Source organism: Paroedura picta, chromosome 13 (assembly GCF_049243985.1).
Source record: "Paroedura picta isolate Pp20150507F chromosome 13, Ppicta_v3.0, whole genome shotgun sequence".
Taxonomy (NCBI): Eukaryota; Metazoa; Chordata; class Lepidosauria; order Squamata; family Gekkonidae; genus Paroedura; species Paroedura picta.
Window position 1 is genome coordinate 1,475,045 of NC_135381.1, and position 21,947 is coordinate 1,496,991.

At 55.1% G+C, this 21,947-nt stretch overlaps 1 protein-coding gene across 4 annotated transcripts in view; it reads right to left on the minus strand.

Moving 5' to 3' along the window:
- Nucleotides 1-1,433: 1,433 nt before the first annotated feature.
- RPH3A (rabphilin 3A) overlaps nt 1,434-21,947 on the minus strand; it is a 47,543-nt gene continuing 27,029 nt past the window's right edge. For all 4 annotated transcript variants that reach the window (XM_077308057.1, XM_077308060.1, XM_077308061.1 and 1 more), the window contains 16 exons: nt 20,774-20,903; nt 19,994-20,080; nt 19,683-19,833; nt 19,490-19,543; nt 17,710-17,871; nt 16,243-16,335; nt 15,344-15,553; nt 13,119-13,198; nt 11,748-11,822; nt 10,927-11,036; nt 10,626-10,752; nt 9,763-9,819; nt 8,401-8,552; nt 7,610-7,691; nt 6,869-6,965; nt 1,434-5,520 (listed from right to left, as the gene is read on the minus strand). In XM_077308057.1, coding sequence (XP_077164172.1) covers nt 5,390-5,520; nt 6,869-6,965; nt 7,610-7,691; nt 8,401-8,552; nt 9,763-9,819; nt 10,626-10,752; nt 10,927-11,036; nt 11,748-11,822; nt 13,119-13,198; nt 15,344-15,553; nt 16,243-16,335; nt 17,710-17,871; nt 19,490-19,543; nt 19,683-19,833; nt 19,994-20,080; nt 20,774-20,903 — 1,798 coding nt within the window. In that variant the 3' untranslated portion in view covers nt 1,434-5,389. The remainder of the gene's footprint in view (nt 5,521-6,868; nt 6,966-7,609; nt 7,692-8,400; nt 8,553-9,762; nt 9,820-10,625; nt 10,753-10,926; nt 11,037-11,747; nt 11,823-13,118; nt 13,199-15,343; nt 15,554-16,242; nt 16,336-17,709; nt 17,872-19,489; nt 19,544-19,682; nt 19,834-19,993; nt 20,081-20,773; nt 20,904-21,947) is intronic.

A 21,947-nucleotide genomic window follows, 5' to 3' on the forward strand; every position in this document is an offset into this window, starting at 1 on the left:
TCCCCTGCTCTCCTCAGCCTCAAACCCAAAATCTCCATGTATTTCCCAACCTGGAGCCGGCAACCGTGCAGGGGCATGAACGGGGGAAATGCGGTTCACTGCAGCCGGGGGGGCATGCCTGGCTCATAAACCCCCCAGTGAACTGGCTGCATTTGTGAGTTCCTGACACAGTAAAAACAGGCCCACGGCATGCTAGAGATCCCAAACGCACAGGGGCACCTCTGTCGGACTCCCCTCTAGCTGCCCTCCAAGTGTGGTGAGGACTGGTTTTTTGGGGTGCGGGTTACAGATGCCCAAACAACGTAAGTCCCAGGAAAGTGCTTTCTGGGGAAAGGACGGGTCATTTTGACAGGCGCAGGTTGAAGTTTAGCACTCTTTGGGGCGGATCTCCTGTGGGCTTCCTCAAGGAGTCCTCCAAGACCTCCTCTCCCGTTGCTTCGAAGGCTACGAAACATTCAGATTGAGCAGAGGCAGTCCGTCTGGAAATTATGCCCCCACATACTGCCAGGAGCCACCTGAACATTCATGGGAAGTTCATGCTGGATGTTCTGCCACCAACCTGGTCCATGACCCAGAAGCTGGCTAGCATTCATCACAAACTTTGACGCGCGAGGTGGTTCTTGTCCATCTCTAGTTGTACAAGTCAAGCTACCTGCCCTCATGCAATCTTTCTACATTTCCAGCAGCTGGAGGACTGGCACATGTGCGAAAGATAATTGGCATCATTTTATTCAGCCAATGAAATTTGTGTTGGGGGTGGATTCCCCTTGCCTACTGTGCTTTCATTAAGCCCTATACTTCTGTTTCCCAAAAATCTACTAACATTTCACTGTGGCTGCTGGAGGTATCAGCCCCCCAAAGCCAAGTGGAAAAATAAAAGTAAAGAGATTGACCAGTGGATTGCTGAGCTTCACGACTCAGATCAAGGGATTAAGTCGATGGCTCTGAGAGACAAGAGAGATCAGCCAATCATTCCAAACAGGAGCAAATTTCCCAAACGGGCTTCGGTTTTATTTGTGTTGCTACCCTTTGTGTGTGAGCCAAGAAGACCGTCCTGTGTTTTTCTTACTGGCCCTTGGTATGTGGACAGTATGGCTGTATGGTTTTTAAGGATTTTTAAAAAGAACCTAGAATCCACAAGTCAAATCTTGTGCTATCAACTCCGATCCTCAAGCCCACCCTTCCTTTCCTGCCTTCGCATGTGTGTCTTCTGGGCATGTCCATGAATTAAGACAAGACAGGCAGAGGGAGGCTTCCGCCCGTTATCCTCAACACGACTGAGACAGGCAGAGTAAGGTTCTCCCACTCCTATTCCCGATATGTCAGTTAATGAAGACAAGACAGGCAGAGCGAGGCCTCTCCTCTCCGCCACCCCCGTTATTCTCAGCATGTGGATGAATTAAGACGAGACAGGCAGGGCGAGGCTCGCCCCCTTATTTTCAGTATTCTCCATTTATTAGGTATGACATGAAGAGAGAAGGGTTTCTTTGTTTACACCTGCATGCAGTGGAAGATCAGGTGGGTTTTTCTAGTTTCGGTGGAAAGTTGGCTGTTAAATAGCTGCAAACTGACATTTCATTTCTTTTCCCTGTGAAATTCACTGCATGCTGGACAGAATGCGATTGTCAAGGGGGGGGGGGAGTTGCAGTCAGGAGCCTGGGGTGGGGGAGAGGTTTGGCACCATTCTCAGTCCATATGTGCATGCTTTGTTTACAAAGAAAGAGGAAAGGAAGTTGTATTCCAAACAGTCACAAACTGCCAAGAAGGAGGCAAGAAAGAAAACAGCGCGGGAAATGTGCGTACTGTTAGGGGAAACCATCACAGATTACAGAATGGACTTGGACGCAGCCGTCTTCTGGGACCACAAATGTCCAGAATCTCTTTGCTTGGCGTGAGGGACGGAGAAAAAGAGGGCATGAAAACAGACAAGGAGGCACAACCAATTTTGTCAATGGAGGACCTCGACAGGCATCCAGCTGTGAGGAGAACTGGAAGTCCTCACCCTGTTGGACAGATTTCTGAAGACCTAGAGACGGGGCCAGCAAAGGCAGGAGGAGACTCTCTACACCAGGGGTAGTCAAACTGCGGCCCTCCAGATGTCCATGGACTACAATTCCCAGGAGCCCCTGCCAGCAAATGCTGGCAGGGGCTCCTGGGAATTGTAGTCCATGGACATCTGGAGGGCCACAGTTTGACTACTCCTGCTCTACACACACTGGAGAGGTGCATCCCGCACAGCTCCCACAATGCATTGCCCCAGCCACGCCCATAGCTGCTTTTCCCAGAGCTCTGTTGGCAGGGCCCCGACAGGTCAAGCTCGGACACGATGCGGGGGAATCCCTGGAAGCAACTCCCAGATGTTTTTTCCCTTATAAACTGCAGGCCTTCGGCCAGGCACAGGGGCTCACCCTCGCCACACCACGCCACTGCCCTGACTTAAAGCAGCCCACGGAGTCACTATTTGCCCCCTTAGGGGGACCACAGAGGCGCTATCATGTTGCCTGTATGTTTCCACCGAAAGGGGGACATCGTGGCTCCATTTCGGGTCGGGATAGTGGTGTGTGAGAGACCCGTGCAACTCCCCTCTGCTCCATGGCCCTGCCTGACTGCACGTCAGAGAGGGGGGAAAGTTGGGGGTCCACCGGGGGTCTCGCAGGGGGTGCCCATGAATGGCACAGCACCTGCCAGCCCCTTTCCTGCTGCTCGCCACGTGTTTTTAGAAAATGGGCAGGGCTTTTTCCACCAGGACTCCTGGCTGGCCACTGCAGGGTTAATGGGCTGTGCAGATTCTTGCAAAAGTTCCTTTGGTGGCCACACCAGGATCTGTGCCGTGTTACTGAATGTAAACTGTGGCAGCCATTTTGTGGCTGGCTCCACCTCCTGCAGCAGCCATTTTGTGGCAGCCCCTACCACACCCGTGCCAAGGTTCCAAGGGCAACTGCAAGCCAGAAAAGGACAGAGCGAATTATTGGAGATCTCTCAGAACCTCATTTAGTTGGACCCACTTTGGAGAAAGAGAATAAGAGGAAGTCCTTGTGGGCCAGGCTATATCCCACAGACATTTTCCTTGCAATCCTAAAGAGTGTTATTCCAGTCTAAACCCACTGCAACTAATGGGGCTTAGATCGGCTTAACTCTCCTTTGGTTTGCACTTGGTCCACTAAAGAAATATTCCCAATAGGTTTTTAAATTCTAGCTTAAAAAAAAAGTACGATTGGGAAAATAGGAGGAGGCCGAACCCCAAAGTCACAGAATCCATTCAGACGGGTCATGTGCCGGATCCAGCAGGTCTGGACTTGACCTTATCGACTTGTGTCCTCTGGCTGAGCAACGCACCGGGCCAGCTTCTCAACAGGGAGGTTTTATAAAGAAATCCAGAAAGGCCCTCTTGGATAAAGGGAGAAGAATTTGGCTCCTCTTTTTTTGTCCTGGGGGGACAAGACGTCACGGGTCATCACAGACAAAACAAGCACTTTGTTGACACTCCCACTCAAGACAGACAAAAAACATCCAGGTCATTTGTTCGTAAAAGGCGCCCTCCTCAAACGAACGGTACAATTAGATTCTAAAAAGAGGGCCAGGAGGGCTCTAACATCAGCATCACAAAAGAACAGCCAGAGACTTGATCGCAGCTCTGTTCGGAACGAGCCACACACTGCAGGGAACTGGCAAACTGGCACCCTGCAGGCGGGCCTTGGCACCAGGGAAGAACTGCCCCCCCTCCCCACCGGGGCTCTGCAGGAAGGCACGCACTCACGGGGGGAGTGGCCACTGTTGGGCGGGGGGGGGACTGGCCCTTTCACTGGCCAGAGACGTCCCCAGGAGCCTCTCAGCCACTTTCCTGGTAATGGGCCAACCCACAGCCCCCCCCCCACCCAGTAATACCCACTCCCGATGCCCCGGAGAGCCCTCGTCAGTCAGTCCGATGAAGTAGCTGGAGTGTTCCTCGTTACACCCCCCTCTGCAGGAGAAGTTTCAGAAATCCTCTTGGGACAAGAGAAACGCAAAGGGACTCTGCCAAGGTTTAGGGTTCCACAAGAAGGATAGAGCCCGACAAGAAGAACATCAAAAGAAAGACGCTGGGCTTTGAGCCACTGCCCGGCCTACAGCGCACAAGCGTTTGCCCTGGGCAGCGTCACCAAAGCAGAGAATTCGGGGGGGGGGGGTTCCACATGCCCAGCTGGAACGTCTCCCAAAGAGCCAGAGGCCGGCAGGGGCCACCTGGGACTGCTTGACCTAAAAGCCTCTTAGAGGGCCATGCTCTTTGGTCTGAGCCACAAGGCACAGGGCCACACGCTCCTCCCGGCATTCAGACTCCGCACACCAGAGATGGAGGAGGAAGCACCGCCTCCCGCCATGCCCTCTTGCCCATCGTCTGTCCCCAGCCAGCCCGAACTCCAAGAGCAGGTCAGCCTCCTTCCCTTGACATGATGAAGACTTTGGGGTCTCCTTTGGGCAAGAGAGCTGGGGATTGTCCTTCCTCCAGAGGTGCCCAGATGTGAAGGGAAAACGCAAGCGGGCAAGAGCCAGTGGGGACGCTTCCTAGGCCAGCCTTGCTGGAATGAACGGGGCTGGCAAGATGGCGCAGGGGCAGAGGGCAGCTTGACTTTCGGTTGGCTCTTTGGCCCATCCAGTGGCCAGCCGAGAAAGAAGGGAGGCCGGGTCCTTCCTGCTGGAAGCATCTCAGTGAGAAGAGACTGGCACGGCCATCAACACTCCCCTCAGAAGACAGCATGGGCGTCAGGCCACAGGCGGAAATGCACAATTAAAAAGACAGGGGCTACAGGGTGTTACGGATCCGCACCCAGGCGGGGCTGCCTTTGTGGTGAAGGCTGTGAGGCGGGAGAAGCTCAAGCGGCCCCCTTCGCTGCATTTGGTTGGCTGCTGCCTCCATGCTCAGGGCAGCTGGACTGAAGGGCCGTAGCCGTGCATTCCCCCCCCCCCCAGCAATGCTAAAAGTATTTTGCTTTATATAGGGCTGGATGGGGTGGAGGAGTGGAGCAAGAGGATGTTCCACATGCAGAAATTGAAACTGGAGGAAAGAGAATGGCGGGTTAACGGCTGTTTAAGGGGGGGAGAACAGGGAGTGGGGGGGGGGCTGATGTTCAGCTGCCAAAAAAGCAGAGGCCAAAGTAAAAATTTGTCAGTGCTGGGCTATTGCTCGAAAATCTGTACATCAACGCGCCCGGGGGAGGGGGGGCAGTAAAAATGGATCATGACACCAACAGAAAACAGAACCCGGGTTATCCTTGGCATGAGAACGGTGAAGGAGAGAGGTCACAGGGGGCCTCTCTCCCCAAGAGGGAGAGGAACACAAACGTGTTGGAAGACGAGATGCCGGAACTGTACGGTGGGGCTGGCGGAGGAGGGTGGGTGCCGGAGGAGCCTCCTAATCACTGGCCACGTGGTTCTCGTTCTGTAAAGCGTGCCAGCGCTCGATCTTCTTATCCTTGTTCTTCAGACACTCGTACCAGTGTTTCAAGCGCTCGCCCTTGGCTGTGATGCCCAGCTGGCATCCACCTGAGAGGGAGACAGAGCGAGAACATCAGGCCGGCCGTCTACCCCGCCCAGCCTCCTGTCTCCCCAAGTGGCCAGCCAGTCCCTCCAGAGGCCCAGCCACAGGGCAGAGAGGCCAAGCGTGGCCGTCCCTGCATGCTGCCTCCTGGTGCTGGGATCCAGAGCCTGCCTGACTCCGAATTGGGGGCAGGAGACAATCCAGAGGGGTCCTTGTGCTCAGCTGCTCCAGCGAAAGCAACCAACCGTCCTGTGACACCCGGTGAGTCATCCCAGCCGTCTGCCCGTTGCACCTCCTCCAAAACCAGCTTGTGCAGACATACCCACGCTCCCGCACCCGTCGCCAAAACAAAACTCATGGTGTTGTGGGCTTCACTCACACACACACACACACACACACACACATGCCCCTTCCTGGCCGCTGCACAGTCTTCACTCTGCATGAAACCCACCCACAGCGTTGCACTCCCACCCCCCACCCCAATGGTTGCCCCTCCCAGAAAAAACCTGGGATGCTGCAACAAATACGACAGCATAGCAGCCCGTCTCCATGTTCTGCTGAAACCGCAACATTTCTCAAAGCCCCTCCCCAAATCTCCCCTAGCCCTTTTCTTTTTGCCATCAGGCCATAGCTGACGTGTGGCGCCCCTGGTGGGCAGTTCAAGGCAAGAGATGTTCCCGGGGGTCTGGCCATTGCCCGCCTCTGGGGTGGAAAGATCCATTTTATGGTTATCTTCTATTTCTATCCCGCTTTCCTCAGTGCTGTGGAACCCCCTTGCAACAACCCCCTTGCGAGGGTCGGTTAGGCTGAGAGATTGTGGGGGGCCCAAGTTTACGTGACTGGCTTCTGTGGGACTCAGACCGGGGGCTCTGGCCCGGTCATCCTGGGCCAGAGTCTGACCACCCCACCCCACCTGCTGGATGACCTTCAGCCCACCACTCGCTCTCATGCTAACCTACCCCACAGGGTTGTTGTGAGCATGAAGTGGAGGCAAGGCAAATGACATAGGCAGCCTTGTGTACCTACTTGGGAGTAAGTCAAGGTGTGTGTGCATGTGTGTGTGTGTGTAAGGATGCTGTCCACTCACCGTGACCCTGTGCCAATTTTGTGGCAAGAGACAAAGAGGTTTGCCATTGCTGCTTCTGCATAGCAACTTTGGCTTCTATTATTGTTATTGTTATTATTGTTGTTGTTGTTGTTAGTATTAGTATTATTCTCGCAACAGAAGGCAGTGGTGCCATTAGCAGAGTGCTTCTGCTGGATTCCAGTTTGCCGGAGACAAACCTGCAGTCCCCCCTGGCCACCCCTGCAGGCCGGCCCTTGGCAGCCATCCCGGAGGCCTCCATCCCTTACCGATGTAGTCGTTGGACTTGCCGATGTCATAATCCCAAACAGAGACATCGAGCGACTTCTTGGCCAGGTCGCTGTGCTTGATATCATAGAAAAACTCCTGCAAAACACAATGTTTGCTCATCAACTTACTGACCGGCTTTTCAATGGAAAACACAAAATGCCATCTGCCAAATCGATAAAAGCAGGTGAACACCCCCGGGCATTAAACAGCAACCAAACTCTGGGGACCAAAGTGGAGGGCAGAGACTTTGGCAGAGAAGCTCGGTTTTAAAGTGAGAGCAAAGTGTCCAGGCCCAGGGGGGAGAGGATTGCATGAGAGGTGGGCACCAACCAAGAATCCCTGCTCACAAGGCTGGGGAGGGGGTTGGTTTCCAGGGGACTCAGCAGGGCCTTCCTTCCACTCCTGCAATGCCAGTCAATGCTTGGCTTCTTTAGGGATGTTTGGTTCATTCTCTTTTGGCAATGGGAAATTCACAGAGGACAGGTAACAAAAAGACAAATGCAAAAAGACCAAAACAAAACCAGCTCCAGAGGACTTGCCGGTTTCACTGGAACATGAAAACATAGAAGGTGCATTCCAGAGTTTGCATTTTAGAGAAGCAACTTGGTGGAAGGTCAGAGAAAAATAATCGTATTGGGCTGCAATACCCTGATCAGTCGTTTGGTTTCCCTGTTCAACTGGGGTCTTTTTGCTAGCCAGGGTGAGAAGAGAAAGGCCCCCCACCCCCTGCCCGGCCTCACCTCATTAAACTCAGGGTTCAACGTCTTCTTTTTTATCTGCGTCTTCTGCTTGGCCTTCTTCCCCATGTCGGGCTTCAAGCAGCTGAGGAGGAGAGAATGCAAAGATGGTCTCCCTCAGCTCTGGGGGCAGACAGCCAAAACAGGGGCTGGGGCCTGATCTCTGGAGGGCTCTTCCGTCAAGGACAGGCCCCCTTACAACGCGGCCAGGTGGGGAAGGTGGGGGCTGCCAATCCCCAGGGGGGGTCTGGAAATATCCAGGGATTACAGTGGATTTCCAGGCACAGAGAGCGGTTCCCCTGGAGGAGATGGCTGCTTTGGAGGGGTGCTCTTGGGCAGCCAGAGGAGATGACGGAGGAGACGAGAATACATTAATCTGCTTTGGGTCCCCTTTGGGGAGGGCTGCAGGTATACAGGAAGTAAATATTTGGATAATAAAATAAATGGTCAAGCTTGGAAAAAATCCTGCTTAGGGGGGCATTTCCCCTCCTTCCAGATGGTTCTTTCAGTTTGAAAATTTGGGGCAAGGGGGGTAGGGGGGAGAGGACAACTCTCCAGGGGTTTCCCCCGTGCAAGTTCTGGAGGAAAGCTCCCAGATTCTTGCAAGAACTCTACTGGCCTATTTGCCAGGAGAACCTCGGGGCTCTTTCGCTAGTCTTTACCCCCCTTTGCACATTCAGAAATGTGAGGCCGCTGGCGCTGGCGCTGGGGGGGGGATGCGGGGGCAAGTGGAAGCCCTCGACCTCCCGGCCACGGGGCTCCGGCTAGACCCATAAGATGAAGGCCCAGCTTACATTTTGACGAAAGGGTCGGAGTAGCCGTTGGCATCCATGGCCGCTAAGTGGACGCAGCGCACAATGCCGACAATGAGCCCCCCCTTCTGGGTGCTGTACATGAGGGACACCAAGATCTTCCCTCGCTCCTCCACGTTGTTCCCAGGATCCATCTGCAGGGAGCACAAAGGCAGGGGTGGGGTGTGGGGGGGGGGGGAGAGAACAGCCTCGGCTTCCCAAGACTCAGCGGCCACAGTCAGAACAAACAAGGTGGTGACGGGGGCAGACCCAGACGCTGAGTGCACTGCGTGAGCAGGAGGTCTGCAACTGAAGCCCCCTCCCTCCCTCCCTCCCACCCACCCACCCGCAAACACACATCCCGCAACGAGCATCGTGCCCAGCACGGGGAATGCTCCACCCTTGGGGGCTAGCAGGCACTTCATGCGCTGGCAAATGACACCTTGGCCCAGCAGCGACTGAGCGTGAATCAGCACTTGCATTTCCGGAGAGCCATCCAAAAATGTGACCAGGCAGAATCTGGGCCACCAGGGGGCGCCCCGCACAAGAGAACGGCTGCAGGGGAGGGGGAGGAGAGTTGCAGGGGAAGACCCCTCGGTCCTCCCCCCCCCCCACCCCAGGGCCTCTCTGCATCCAACCGGCCAATCCCTTCTGAAATTCAATCAAATTTCGCTTTCGCCATAAACTCTGCTGAATGCTGTAAAGCTACTTCACAGCCAAAGGGGAGGATCGAGCCTAGGATGGATCTTTCAAGCATTTCAAGTGTGTGTGTGTGTGGGGGGGGGGGACTGGTGTGCATCGGGGAGGGGAGGTTTAACCCTTCCCCAGCCACCCAGTCGTCTGAGAGTCGGAGGAGCCCCTGGCCCAATTTGGTCCCTGCAATCCTCTCAGACGAAGGACAGCGGCTTGGGTTGATGACTACCCTGATTTAGAAATCAATTCCGGGGTTCTGATCGGTTCTCTTTATAGCACCGTAAGCCTCCTCGTAGTAGTGACGGCTCGAGCAGCGATTGGCTGAGCTGCTGTGATGTCACAGAACGCTGAGGAAGGAAACCTCAGAGAAAGGGGGGCGTGTGAGGCAGCAGGCCACAGAAACCGTTAGAAAAGAGATCATCCACAGGAATTCGGAAAGACCAGGGGGAGAGAGGCAACAGGCCCCAGGCAATCTCAGAAAGATTAGGGGCTGGGCTCATTCATGCCCCCTCCCGGGCGAGTCCAGGCTAATGCCAGGGGTGGGTAGCAGCATGAAGCTAGAGCACCCACCAGTGCAAACCAAGGGACTCAGTCTTCTCCTCCTCTCCTCCCACTCTAGTCCCAGGCAGCCCGGCAGGATCCTCCCCCAGCAAAGGCACAAAGGAGACTCACCTCGTCTTCATACAAGGCCATTCCTCGTGAGGAACTGGTGGTCCCTGCACGCTTCATCTGCCGGGGGGGGGGGGAGATGGGGGGAGGGAAGGCTTTCTTTAGTCATGTGCAGCTTAAGAAGCATAGGTGAGCCTGGCCAGAAGACCCCCCCCATGTCATTTCTCCCCCAGTTCTCCCCCCCCCCCCCGCAAAAAAACAAACCTGCTTGATTTCAAAGGTCTAAGACATTTCTTTGAGCAGCAATGCAAGCAGGGACACACACAAAGTGGTCTTCTACTGGATCAGGCCCTTGGTCCATCATGGCCAGGATGGTCTACTCAGGCAGGCAGTGGCTCTCCACTACCTCCTCTGCGCAGGGATTGAGCCCTGGACCTCCTGCGTGCCAAGCAGAGGCTGCCCCACTGAGCCACGGCCGTTCGCCAGCGGATATCAGGGCTGGATGAAATCAAATGTTGCTTGGCCACTGACCTTTGCACGGGAATCCAGGCCCTATTCTAAAGAAGACGACGATGAACCCTGCTTTTTGGGGGGCAAAAGTGTCCTTTGGGGGGGGAGCCCTCAGGGATGGGGGAAGAGGCTTTTCTGCCTGGGCCCCGGCAGGAGGAGAAGAGCTGTTTTTATATCCCACGTTTCACTTTCTGAGGGAGTCCTGCAGTGGCTTTTAATCCCCGCAACAGACAGCCCTGTGAGGTAGGCGAGGCTGAGAGAATTCTGAGAGAACTGAATTCAGATGGCTCGGTGGACGTCAGCCATCCCCTAAGCCACCTGCAAAGGCTCTGTGGAAATTGGGGGGGTGGGCTGTGGGATCCGGCCCCCTCAAACTACTCTCGACAGCCCAAGAACAGCGGAGCAGCCGCCTGTACCGGGATGACTCTCTCCAGGCAGATGCTGAAGTTTTTCTTCTGGTTGGGCTTCACCTTCTTCAGGGCCACCCTCGTCTCCCCGATGAACTCATTGTGGCCAAACTTGTCCTCGTCGCACACGGAAATCCTGAGAGGAGCAAGGGAAAGAGGCATCGCCCCAAAAGGACCCGGTTTCAGAAGGCAGCTGGTGGCAGCCGAAGAACAAGGTTGCAGCCCCGGAGCGCTTGGTGGTCGTGGGCTCGGACGCAAAAGGAGCCCTGTCAAGTGAAGCAGCACCACCCCCACCCCCCACGCCTCCCACCTGAGCGTCTTCCGCTGCATGTCTTCCTCCGTGATGCCGTGGTACACCAGCGTCTCGTTCCACATGGGGTTCCGGGTGTTCCTCAGAGTCTTGGTCCTCAGCTTGTTGGACTGAAAGCCAAACAGAGGCGTGAAAACTGAGCGAAACGAACACTCCGCAGGCTCTCCCCGGCCAGCCCGGCCCTCAAGCCCTCCAGCCACCCTCTGACGGCCGATGCAAAATGCGTTGGGGGTCATTTAAGTGCGGCCGTGGTGGGTCCCTTGAGAAGAAGCAGGAGAACAAGCACAGTTGCTTTTTGGACCCTGCTTTTCACTGCCCAAAGGAGTCTCAAAGCAGCTTCCAACTGCCTTCCTCTCCCCACAAAAGACGCCCTGGGAGGTGGGTGGGGCTGAGAGAGCTCTGAGGGAACTGCTCTGCAAGAACAGCTCTGACAGGACTAGCACACCGGCTGACCATCGCCACATGTGTGCCTACTCCTGCGGGGGACTGTGCACCAGCTACAGCGTCTCCTAGGAGACCTGGGTGTCCTTTCATTTCCTAGAGTCACCAACTCTGGCTTGGGAGGTCCCTGGACATTCGGGCGGCTGGAGTGCAATGGCAGAAGGCCAGAGAGCCCCCCCCCTCAAAGCAGCCATTTTCTCCAGGGGAACTGATTTCTCTCGCCTGGAGATCAGCTGGAATTCCAGGAGCTCTCCAGGCCCCCCCTGGAGGATGGCAACCATATCACTGGGGGAAGGCCAGGAGAAGGCCAGCAGCTCATAGCCCAAGACACTGCAGGTGACGTGATGGTCAGGGAGGAAAGGATGACGTCCGGCCCTTACCTTGCTGGCCCCCGGCAACAGATGCAGCTTGACGTAGGGATCGGCCAGCCCGTTGGAGTCCATGGGCTTCAGGCCCTGGGCAGGGAGAAAACGGGACGCATCAGTCCTTCCTCCGAGAAGAGGGCAGGCGAGGCGGGACTGAACCCACCGGGAGATGGCCGACTCCGGGCAGGCTCAGAACACGCACGTCCTTTCTTAAAAATGTGAAGCAGGTTTCCCAGGTACCTCTCAAAATACATCCTTCTTGAGAAACCCTTTTCTACACGGACATCTCTGCATTTGCCTGTTGCAAAGGATTGTGGGAAGGCTCTAAGGGGGCACAAGGGATTCCCCAGGGGCACTGGGCAAGCCTGTTTGCCAGGAGGGTCCTCCTAAAATAGGGGTCCTCAATGTGGTGCCCACTGGTGCCATCGTACCTGCAGACAGGTACCTCCTGTTGCCCACCAAGCGTAGGGATTTTGCCCGGCCTTCTAACTGGCTGTGGGATCGTTTGAAATGTCGCTTTGGAAACAGCTGCCACCATAGCACAAGGAGCTTCCCTAGGTGATTGCAGTTAAGCTGCAGCAGCCATTTTAAGGCTGGCTCCACCTCCTGTGGCAGCCATTTTGTGACTGGCTCCACCTCCTGCGGCAGCCATTTTTGTGGCTGTGCCCACCATGCTGTGTCAGAATTTCAAAGGTACCCACAGAAAGATTGGGAATCCCTTCCCAAGAACATGGCCAGCTTTCTACTTTCGCTGTGAACTTCAAGAAAATTATTTATTATTATTATTGATCATACAGCCTGTGTCGTGTAGCCAGAAAACCCACAGACAGCCTGGCAGTCAGGCCAGGGAGACTGAGGAGGGGTTGGCCATGGCCTGCCTCCATGTCCTGACCCCTCGTGTTCCTTGGAGGCTCCACCACCCAAATCCTTGGAGGCTCTCCTGGACTCTGGCTCTTTTTCTACAGTCTTGACTTCACTTATGGGGGTCCCAAAACAGCTTACATCCTTCCCCCTCCTCTATTTGACCCTCTCAACACCCCTGTGAGGTAGGCGAGGCCGAGAGAGCGTGACTGGTCCAAGGTCGCCCAGCTCATTTCCATGGCAGAGTTGAGGCACGAACCCGGGACTCCTGGGGCCGAACCACGAGGCAAGAAGGAACAGCCACCCGTAGGGCAGGTGGGGCTGAGGAGGGATGCACTCCCCGGTGTTCTTTGGCGTAAGACAATGTCATGGAACAGGAGCACCGGCATCAGCAGGCGGCCCAAGGGGAGGAGTGCCACCCTGGACGGAAGCCCCTTGGGTCCCCACTGAGGGCCGGCAGATGTTTCCACCCTGGGCCGGGTCTCCCCTTTCGGGAGCTGGCTGCCCCTGGAGAGGCCGACTCACTTTCGCCTTGATGATGGCGCAGTGCAGAGAGCTGTTCTCCGGGTCGTACAAGAGGCTGAATTCCAAGGCTCCCAAAGTGGCTTCCGAGAGACAGACGGGCAGAGATGGACAGAGAGAGAAAGGTTTTCAGAGGCAAATTGGAGTCTAGGAGCACCCGGGAGACCCATGAGAGTCTCAGGGTGGGAGCTTCTGAGAGTCAAAGGCTCCCTTCTCCAGGTACAAGCAGAAAGGGAGATCTCAGAGTCCTTTTATCCCAGCCAGAAGGTGGGAGGGGGTGGCAAAGGAGGCTTGAAGAGGGTGCAGAGGGACCAGGCGCGTGGTGAGCCGCTTGATTAGCGCAGAGGGGAAATGCGGAGGGCGGGGTAGAAAATCAGCATCCCTGATGAGCTAAGCATCCCATCTCCCTCTTCAGCCCTGGCTGGCCCTTTGTTCTGAACTTGTGAATGAAGCCAAGTTCAGACATCTCACGTTGTTTAAAAAAGCATCTCATGCATTTTATACAGAAAATATTTCACAGGAGTTGCTCCAGCATTCCCCAAAATGTTCCGTTTTTATGCTGGGGGAAGCAATCCCAGGCAGGTGAGGGGGGAATTTGTCCCTGTTACTCTCCTGAGCCTTCAGATTATACTGTTTTAATAATGCCCTGCATGTAAGGCACCTTGACTGGACAGGGAGAATCACAGATCTCTCCAGTCAATATCTCATTGTAATTAAGTGTCACCGAGTCACAACTGGTTTGTGGTGCTCCCTCAAGGGGATTTCCACGCAAGAGGTGAGCAAAGGGCCTTCATCACAGCTGTCCTAACTGGATACTTCCGCCAAGCGTCCCTTTTATCAGCTCTGCTGCTCTTTAATCATCTTTTCCTCTGCCAGCTTCATTCCTTTGTAATTCTCTGTTTTGCTTCTAGGATCCACAATGCCTTTAAAACAAATTATCTGCTATTGTTTTAATAGGAAACTGTACTGCTTAACTGCTCTGATTTGAATGCTGTATCTCTTTGGTTTGTGTGTCATTTTTAAAAATTATATTATGTTTTTGAAGCCCTGGACATTTTTCATTTAAGTGGAATTCTAAAAAATATGCCATTAAAATATGCTATCAATTAAATTTACATATAAGAGAGCAATAGTTCTAAATTAAAAAATCGTTCCTTTGAGCGGTCTCTTTGCATCCGTCCCACAGAGAAAGTGGCTTTTCTCTCCCTCACAAACACACATATTTGCTTCTTGTAGTCTGCTGTTTTGATCAGCACTTGGGACCAAAGTTAATTCATAAAAATGCAACTGCCTGGAGGGAGAGTAACTTTTTAGCCACTGAAAATGCTTTTCTATCAACGGAGATGGAAATATTAATAATAATAATAATAATAATAATAATAATAATAATAATAATAATAATAATAATAATAATAATAATAATAAAGGTGATTTATATCTTCCATTGTTATCCTGGGAGGTCTCCAGCCTACACCTGGAGGATGGCAACCTCTGGAAGTCACCCCGGAGCGCGGGGGGCTCTGCATGCCGCAGTACAGAGAGGCCCAGACGGACTCCCAACATATTCCCCTGGGCGGCTGCCTCAGTCATCACAAAGCAACCAAAGCCCAGAAGTTGCTTCTTCCAATTTGGGGTTCCAATTTTTGCCGTGCTCTCTACCTGCTCCAAGCGTGCCGAAGGCTAGTTGGACAGCGGTGCCCTCTCCCCCCACCCCTGGCTCTGCCACCTGCTCTGAATAATGCAAGTCCTCCAGTGTGGAGTTTTCGGCTGGGGTAGCAGCTCCTTGTTTTTTGCAGAGAAAGAGAGAAAAGGGCTCCGGGAGTTCACTTCCTCCCCACCACCCCAATTACTTATTTGCCAGCCATTAAGAGCACTTAGGGGGCCCCTGGGAAGAAGTGGCAAGCCTCCGAGGACTCCCAGGCAGGAGCTCCTGAGAAAACGACTGCAGGGCAAGGGAAAGCTCAACCACTTCAGAAGGAGAACTGAATCTGAAGGCAGGGAGGAGCTGTCCGAAAGAGGAAGGGGGTCAAAGCTTGGGTGGGCGGGCTCTTTGCACTGCACAGGCAGGGAATGCTGGCAGGGAATGCAGCTCTAGGAAAACCTCACTTTCCATTCTTGGTTTCCAAAAAAGGAAAACTCTACTCTGGGGTCCCCAACGGGGTGCCCGGGGGCACCATGGCCTCTGCCAACACCCGTCTTTGCAAAGGTAGTGCCCGGAGACGACCTACTTGCTTCGTCGGAGTCATAGCTGTTGGCCTCGTCTTCCTCCTCCTCTTGAGGAGGCTGTCGGGAAGGTGGGGGGGTGGCTTGGCTGTAGGGGGCCACCTGCCTCATGGGCCTCTCTTCTCGGGCTGTGGGGGCCGAGTAGCCAGGTCCCGCTCTGTCATCCCGGGCGGCGAAAGAGGGATCGGCTGGTGCTGGGGCCACAGGCACAGCCCCTGAGGAAGCAAAGAAGAGGTTAACTGCACGGGGGGCGTCGAAGCAGGTGACCAGGACATGCCCAGGAGCTCAGGATGCACCAGAGGCTGGATTGGGTCGTCTTGGAGCCAGCCAAGAGCCTGGGCGGCCGTTTGGAGCTCCGACCTGCTTGACTTCCTAGAGCGGGTTTCTGAAGGAGGCTGTGGGCGAAAGACAGCTTGAACCGGTGGCTTTTTAAAAAATGAATTGTTTTTGTGTAGTTTCTAGACACTGTTGGTTGTTGGGCTGAAACAATTGCATTCTGAGTTGATTAACAAGGTTGTTTGAGAAAAAGGAGGGGAAAGACTTGATTTTGGTCATGGCTTCCCAGGACATGCTTGCCTAGAGACGGCTGTGCTGCTGTAGCTCTGAAGTCCTCCATGGGCAAGACAGTCCTCCAGGGGCCGGCGCTGAAATTTCCGCTAAGCAAAGCCGAAGGGAAGGCGCTGAATTGAGCCCATCGGAATTTAGAAAGGGTGATAGGAGTAGAGAAACCCGCCCTAAGATCTAGGGGCCTGTGGGGCCGTCGCAGCACAGCCTGCGGTTCAGCACCAGGAGCCCCACGGAGGCAAGAGGGATCCCTCCAAAAGACTCCCTTAAAGGGGGGAGAGACCACCGCCCAGGGTGCCAGACGCATCCTACCCACCCAGGAGATTGGCAGCAAACACACCTGGGTCTGCCAGCTGGGCAGCTGGACTCTGGGTCGAAGCCGGAGGGGATGGCCTGGCGCCGGCCACTTGGACAGGATTGGCTCGTTGGGCACCTGAGCAAGGGAGGAGGCAAAGAACGTCACGGAAGCTGCAGCTGAGCCCTCCCGGATGGAGCAAACCAAATCATTTCACAAGAAGGGAGGGAAAGCAGCTGAGGAGTCTTCCCAGCAGAGCTGTGCCAGATTGGGGGGGGGGGGGGTTCCAGGAAAAAAATATGCAGGAAGTTCAAGCCGGGCTGGACCCCCTCCTCTCCTGTGTTTGACCTTCTTTGGCCCCAGCACAGAAACCCCACCCCTTCATCCTAACTGCCTAGTACCTGGTGACAGTCAATTAAAGACAAAACCCCACTCTGCACATGGTCAGAGGCATGTCCAGGGCTGCTCTTGCTTTGCACCTGCCACAGCACCCCAAGCCAAGCCGCAGGGCCCCCAATTAAGCCCCCGGCCTTCAAATCCAGCTGCAGCGGGCCAGTTTTGATCCTGACAGTCTCAGAGGCCGTGCAAGAACCGTCTCTTCGCCTTGAATAATGCATCTGGGTCAGGTACAGACAGGATGAAAGGGATGCTAATGCAGCTCCTCAGTGGGACGAGGGAGGCGGAGGGAGGCAGCCGAATCGAGAGGAGCACTTTTGACAAGCGGTTTCGTGCTTGGTTGGAATCCCAAGCCCACCCTGCCCCATTCCTAAATGCCCAGCACCCCCTCAGAGGCCCACCTCCGACCCACGGATCCAGATTGCCTGGGGGCAATGCCCCTGCCCCCTCCTGCCCGCCCGCCCGCCCGCCCACCCGCCAGTGCTACTGCTCCAAAATCCACCCTCAGCAGGGTTCGGGGGGGGAGGGGGGGCTGCAATCTGCACAGCTCCCGAGTGGGGATGGTTTTCCTACCTGCCGCCCCCCCAAGGCAAACACAGGGGCTCCCGCGACCAATCGGACTCCTCGATTTTGCTAAATTAATCTAAGCCACGTCGCGGGTTGATTAACGCTTCCTCTTTCCTCCGAGGGGACAGTCAGGCCCACCGGTCATTTGGAACTGGAGTCTCCCTTTGACGTTCCTGTGCTGACAAAGGGCCACGCCTCTCCCCCCCCGAACAATTTTCCCTGGAGACAAAGGGGGTGGCACCCGCACAGGCAGGGAGACGGCTCTTCTCCACCCCCTTTCTGCAGGTGGGTGCAAGGGAACAGGGCGGCTTGCCTGAGGCCGCCTCAGGGCCACTGTGGCCCAAGCCAGACCTGGGACTCATACAGGGGTACGGCAGGCAGCTTCCTCCACAGAAGACCATTTTAGGCTCCCTGAAGCTTAAAATTATTTGTCTTCCCCTTTTGTGGCACGTTGGTTTGCCGTCACAAAACCCCAGAAGCGAACGGAGTAGCTTAGAGGAGACGGTGGGGCAGCCATGGCCACAAACAGATCCCGGGGGCTTCTCTCACCCGCAGGGCTCCTGGTGGCTTCGGCCTCCCCAGAGTAGCCCCGGCTTTCGGTGCCCTCGCTGGCGAACTCGCCGCCACTCGGAGCCATTCTGGTCTCAGCAGGTTTGCGGTTAACTTGTGGATAATTTCCCCGACTGGAAGGAACTGCTGTTGGCTCCTTGCCTGGAAGTACAGCACACACACACACACACACAAACACACACACACACACACACAAAGGCCCATAGTGAGAAGTTGCTTCCCCGTTGTCACAGCAAATGCAAACAAATCGCATTTCCAGCAATTAAGGCGGCAAACAGCAGGAAACCTCAGAAAGCTGCAGAGCCTGGGCAGGCCGAGGGTCGGCGGCTGCAGTGGGGACTGTCCTGCAAGCTCCCCCTGGCCACTGGCCACTGGCCAGGATGCTGTGACCTCACAGAGTGCTCCCCGGCATCCTAACTGAGGGCAGAAGGGGCCAGCAGTAGAATGCAGACACCCAGTAAGGGGAAGGGTGGACTGGGGGGGCAGGCCCCCCACACTGGGGACGGGAGCCCGCTGGTGGGGAAATGGAGGGATGGGCTGGTGGGCTGTGGTCAGCTGCATCACACTGTCTGCTCACAGAAGGGCACACAGGACTGTGTGGTTTTGTTTTTGGTCTCCAGAGAAGGAAGTTCAATGCTCTCTTACTGACAGCTGAAATCCAGGGCAAAATCACGGCTGGATCATCGGCTGCTCTAACGAGCAAGCTAATGACCGCTCTGACAGCATCCATCAGCCAGCCAGAGCCTGGCGCTCCCAGGGGTGTCAGCCAAGGCGGCAGGATTTACCCACAGATCCAGATTTTAATAATGGGGCAATCACTCCACATTAGGGCCTCCTGATAAGGAGCTGACAGCCGCTCAGAATTACAGCGGAAGATGGCAGCCGGGGAACTGGGGGTGGGGCTCTTGGGCGTCAGCCCCCCAGCACCCATTGGGGCATCTAGAAGGGGCAGATAATGAGACACGAGACAGCTGAGCAATCAGCCAGGGACGCAGGATGCTGGCCCGGCCATTTCCAGTAGGCAGACTCCAGAAGCTTCCCTGGGTGGCTGAGGAATTATCTCCTACGTTTCGCATTACATTATTTGTCAGCAATTTTGGCGGAAGTGGCATTTGCATTTTAAAAATGTCTCCCCGCCGTCAGTGCACAAGTGCAGAAGTAATTTTGGGACTGTTACCTAACCCTGAAAAGCAAATGGGGAAAGTTTCCAGGGACTGAGAGCTGAATCCATCAGATTCTGCCCCATTTGCTGCTTCCTTTGCTGGCAACTTTTTAAAGGATGTCTGGAGCAAACCAAGAGAGGCTGGCTGCAGCGGACTCCATGCTGGGGGGGGGGGGGTGAGGCCTTCACGGGGATCTCGGGCGTGAACGTTTCTCTGGTTGCCCCCTTCCGCCAGCAGGCAAAGATTCCTCAACCATCGCTCCTTCCTGACCAACCTCTTAATTGCTCATTGTGTATTTGGTGGACATTGTGACATTTTGGGGGAAATGGTTTTAATAATGTGGCGGGGATTGGCTTTAATGGTTTTAGAACGTGGTTTCTATTTTAATTTGTTAGCCGCCCTGGCTTCCCTTAAAAGGTTGCAAAGACGGCGTATCAGTTTTGCGAATAAAATTAAGTGAAGAAAGGAGGAGTGGGCTGGGTGGAAACTTTTTCCCCTGCAAGAAGAAAAGAAGCACGACAGGGAGAGAGGGTCCAGCCGGGCACACCCTTTGCAGGACGAGGCGGGTTCCCTGCCCAGGGGAGAGACCTGCTCACCGTAAGACTCCTGCTCGGCGGGGGGAGGGGGAGGAGGCGGCGCTTCACCTTGCCCTGCGGAACAAATCGAGGAAGGGCTGAGGGAGCGGAGCGGAAGAGAAGGGCCCTCCCAGTCGGCGGAATCGGCCGGAGGGCAGAGCCCGGAGCCCGGCCCTCCCGGACAGCCCTGCTCTTAGAGCTGCTCCGTGCCTACCTGGGCTCTGCCGGCGCGTGTACGGCTTCGGGCCCTGAGCAGGGGGGCCCGCTCCGCCGGGCGTGGCTTGCGGCTTGCTGATGGGCATGGGCTCCGGGAGCATCTGCTTGGGCAAGCCTTTGAAGAACCACGCCCCGGAGCGCTTCCACACCTGGGAAGAGAGATGGCAGAGAGGTGCCCTCCTGGCTCACAGGCTCAGTCGGAGGAAAGAATTGCTCCCCCCTCCCTCCTCGGAAGCCCCCTGCAGAGGGGCTGGAGGGCCCCGACTCAGGGCCAGGCAAGTCACCGAGAGCTGGCCTCCAAGGACTGACCTCTCTCTGCTCAGTGCAAATCTTGCACAGCCAGATGGAGGGGGGGCGATTGTTGTTCGTCTGGGTGCCGCAGTTGGTGCAGACGTTCTGTGTTCAAAAAGAAGGATGCCGACACAGTCAGAAACTGCACTCCCGAAACAGAAGCGGACGCTCTGAGCAGGCCCCTCACAACATACACTGAGATGCAGCCAGCCAGAGAAGAAGAAGAGCTGCTTTTTTATACCCCACTTTTTACTACCAGGTTCATGGGGCTGAGAGAGCTCTAACAGAAATGCTCTGCAAGAACAGCTCTAAGAGGACTGTGACTGGCCCAGGGTCATCCAGCTGGCTGCATGTGAGGAGGAGCAGGGACTCAAACCTGGCTCTCCAGATAAACCATACCACGCTAGCTCTCTAAAGAAGAAGAACTATCATTTTATTTATAGCTTTTCACTACCAGAAGGAGACCCAAAGTAGCTTACAAACTCCTTTCCCTTCCTCTCCCTACAACAGACACCCTGTGAGGTAGGTGGGACTGAGAGAGTTCTGAGAGAACTGCTCTGTGCAAAAAGTCCTAAAAGAACTGTGACTAGCCCAAGGTCACCCAGCTGGCTGCATGTGGAAGAGGACTGGGCAATCAAACCCCGTTCTCCAGACCAGAGCCCACCGCTCCTACCCATGAGATGGTGCCAAGCCCCCTCGCTGCCAGCTGAAGGGGGGGGGGCAACTGTTCACACACCATTTGAGCTGGCCACCCAGCCCCCTCCCCCATTCACCCTCTCCAGGGCACCAGATTCCTACCTTTTTGCAGTCCTCACACACCACACACGCAGACCCCATGCGGCCAAACTGCTCCCCGCAGAGGATGCAGCGGTTCACTCCGTCCCCCGACGCATTCCGCCGCATGTCCTCCAGGCGGTTCATGAGACGCCTAAACAGGAGCGAGAAAGGGCACCCCAAGCATTAGTGCTCTTGGACTACACAGGATGTGCACTGTGCATGGCTGAACAGAATGCGGGGAACGTCCTGCAGGGGGCGTCAGAGGAGATGCGTCATTAGCATAGTTGGGTCAGGAAGTTCCTGGTTTGTTTTTGTTTTTTTCAGATAATCTCCTCCTGTTTCCTGGTTGGCAAAACTGGAGACTTCCTGCTGCTCTGAGCTCCCTTCCTCCCTGCTTGCCTCCAGAACAGACTCAATAAATGCAGAACAGAACAGTTAGACTCTCTCCCCAAACCCACGCTCCCCAGGCTCCCTCCCCCCCAAATATCCAGGGATTGCCCCACCTGGAGCTGGCACCCCCAGTGCCTCTGCTGCACAGCTGGAGGGGGGAACTCTTCAGAATCCCAGGAAAAACTAATCATGCAGGCCACAAAGTCCTTGCATTATTCATTCTGTTTCGGGGGGAGGGGGAGGGGGAGGGGGAGGGCACCCAGAGAGATTTCTCAGAGCTTCGAGCCCGCAGGAAATTCCAGGCTCTCCTGCCAAGCCTGACCCAGATCTGACAAAGCCGTTAAAAATGTGCATGCGTGGAAGGAGGACGGGCTCCAAGCAGGCCGGAGTTTCCACCGGTTCTCCTAGCCCTCGGCCCAGACCCGCATCGGCCCTTTCCTGCATCGAGGCTCATTCCTCACAAGCAAACAGGTAGGCAAACAGAGCATCTTTGAGCATGTGCAGAATGAAGGGATACACATACACACTGGCCTTTGTTGGAATAGCAGCAGAGTGCCTGATTCAGCAGCGTAAAAAGAAATGTCCTGCAGGGGGCGTAGGAGGAGGTGTGCATTTAGCATAGTTAGATTAAGAACTTCCTGGAATTTTTCTAAGAGACTTCCTGCTCCTTCAAACACACTTCTTTCTGCTTGCCTCCAGAACAGCAGTGGAACGGAAGAATGACTGCAGACAACATTTAGCCAGGAATCTCTTCTCCCCCCTTTCTATACTTAGCTGTTTCTATTCACAACAAAGTTTATTCTTT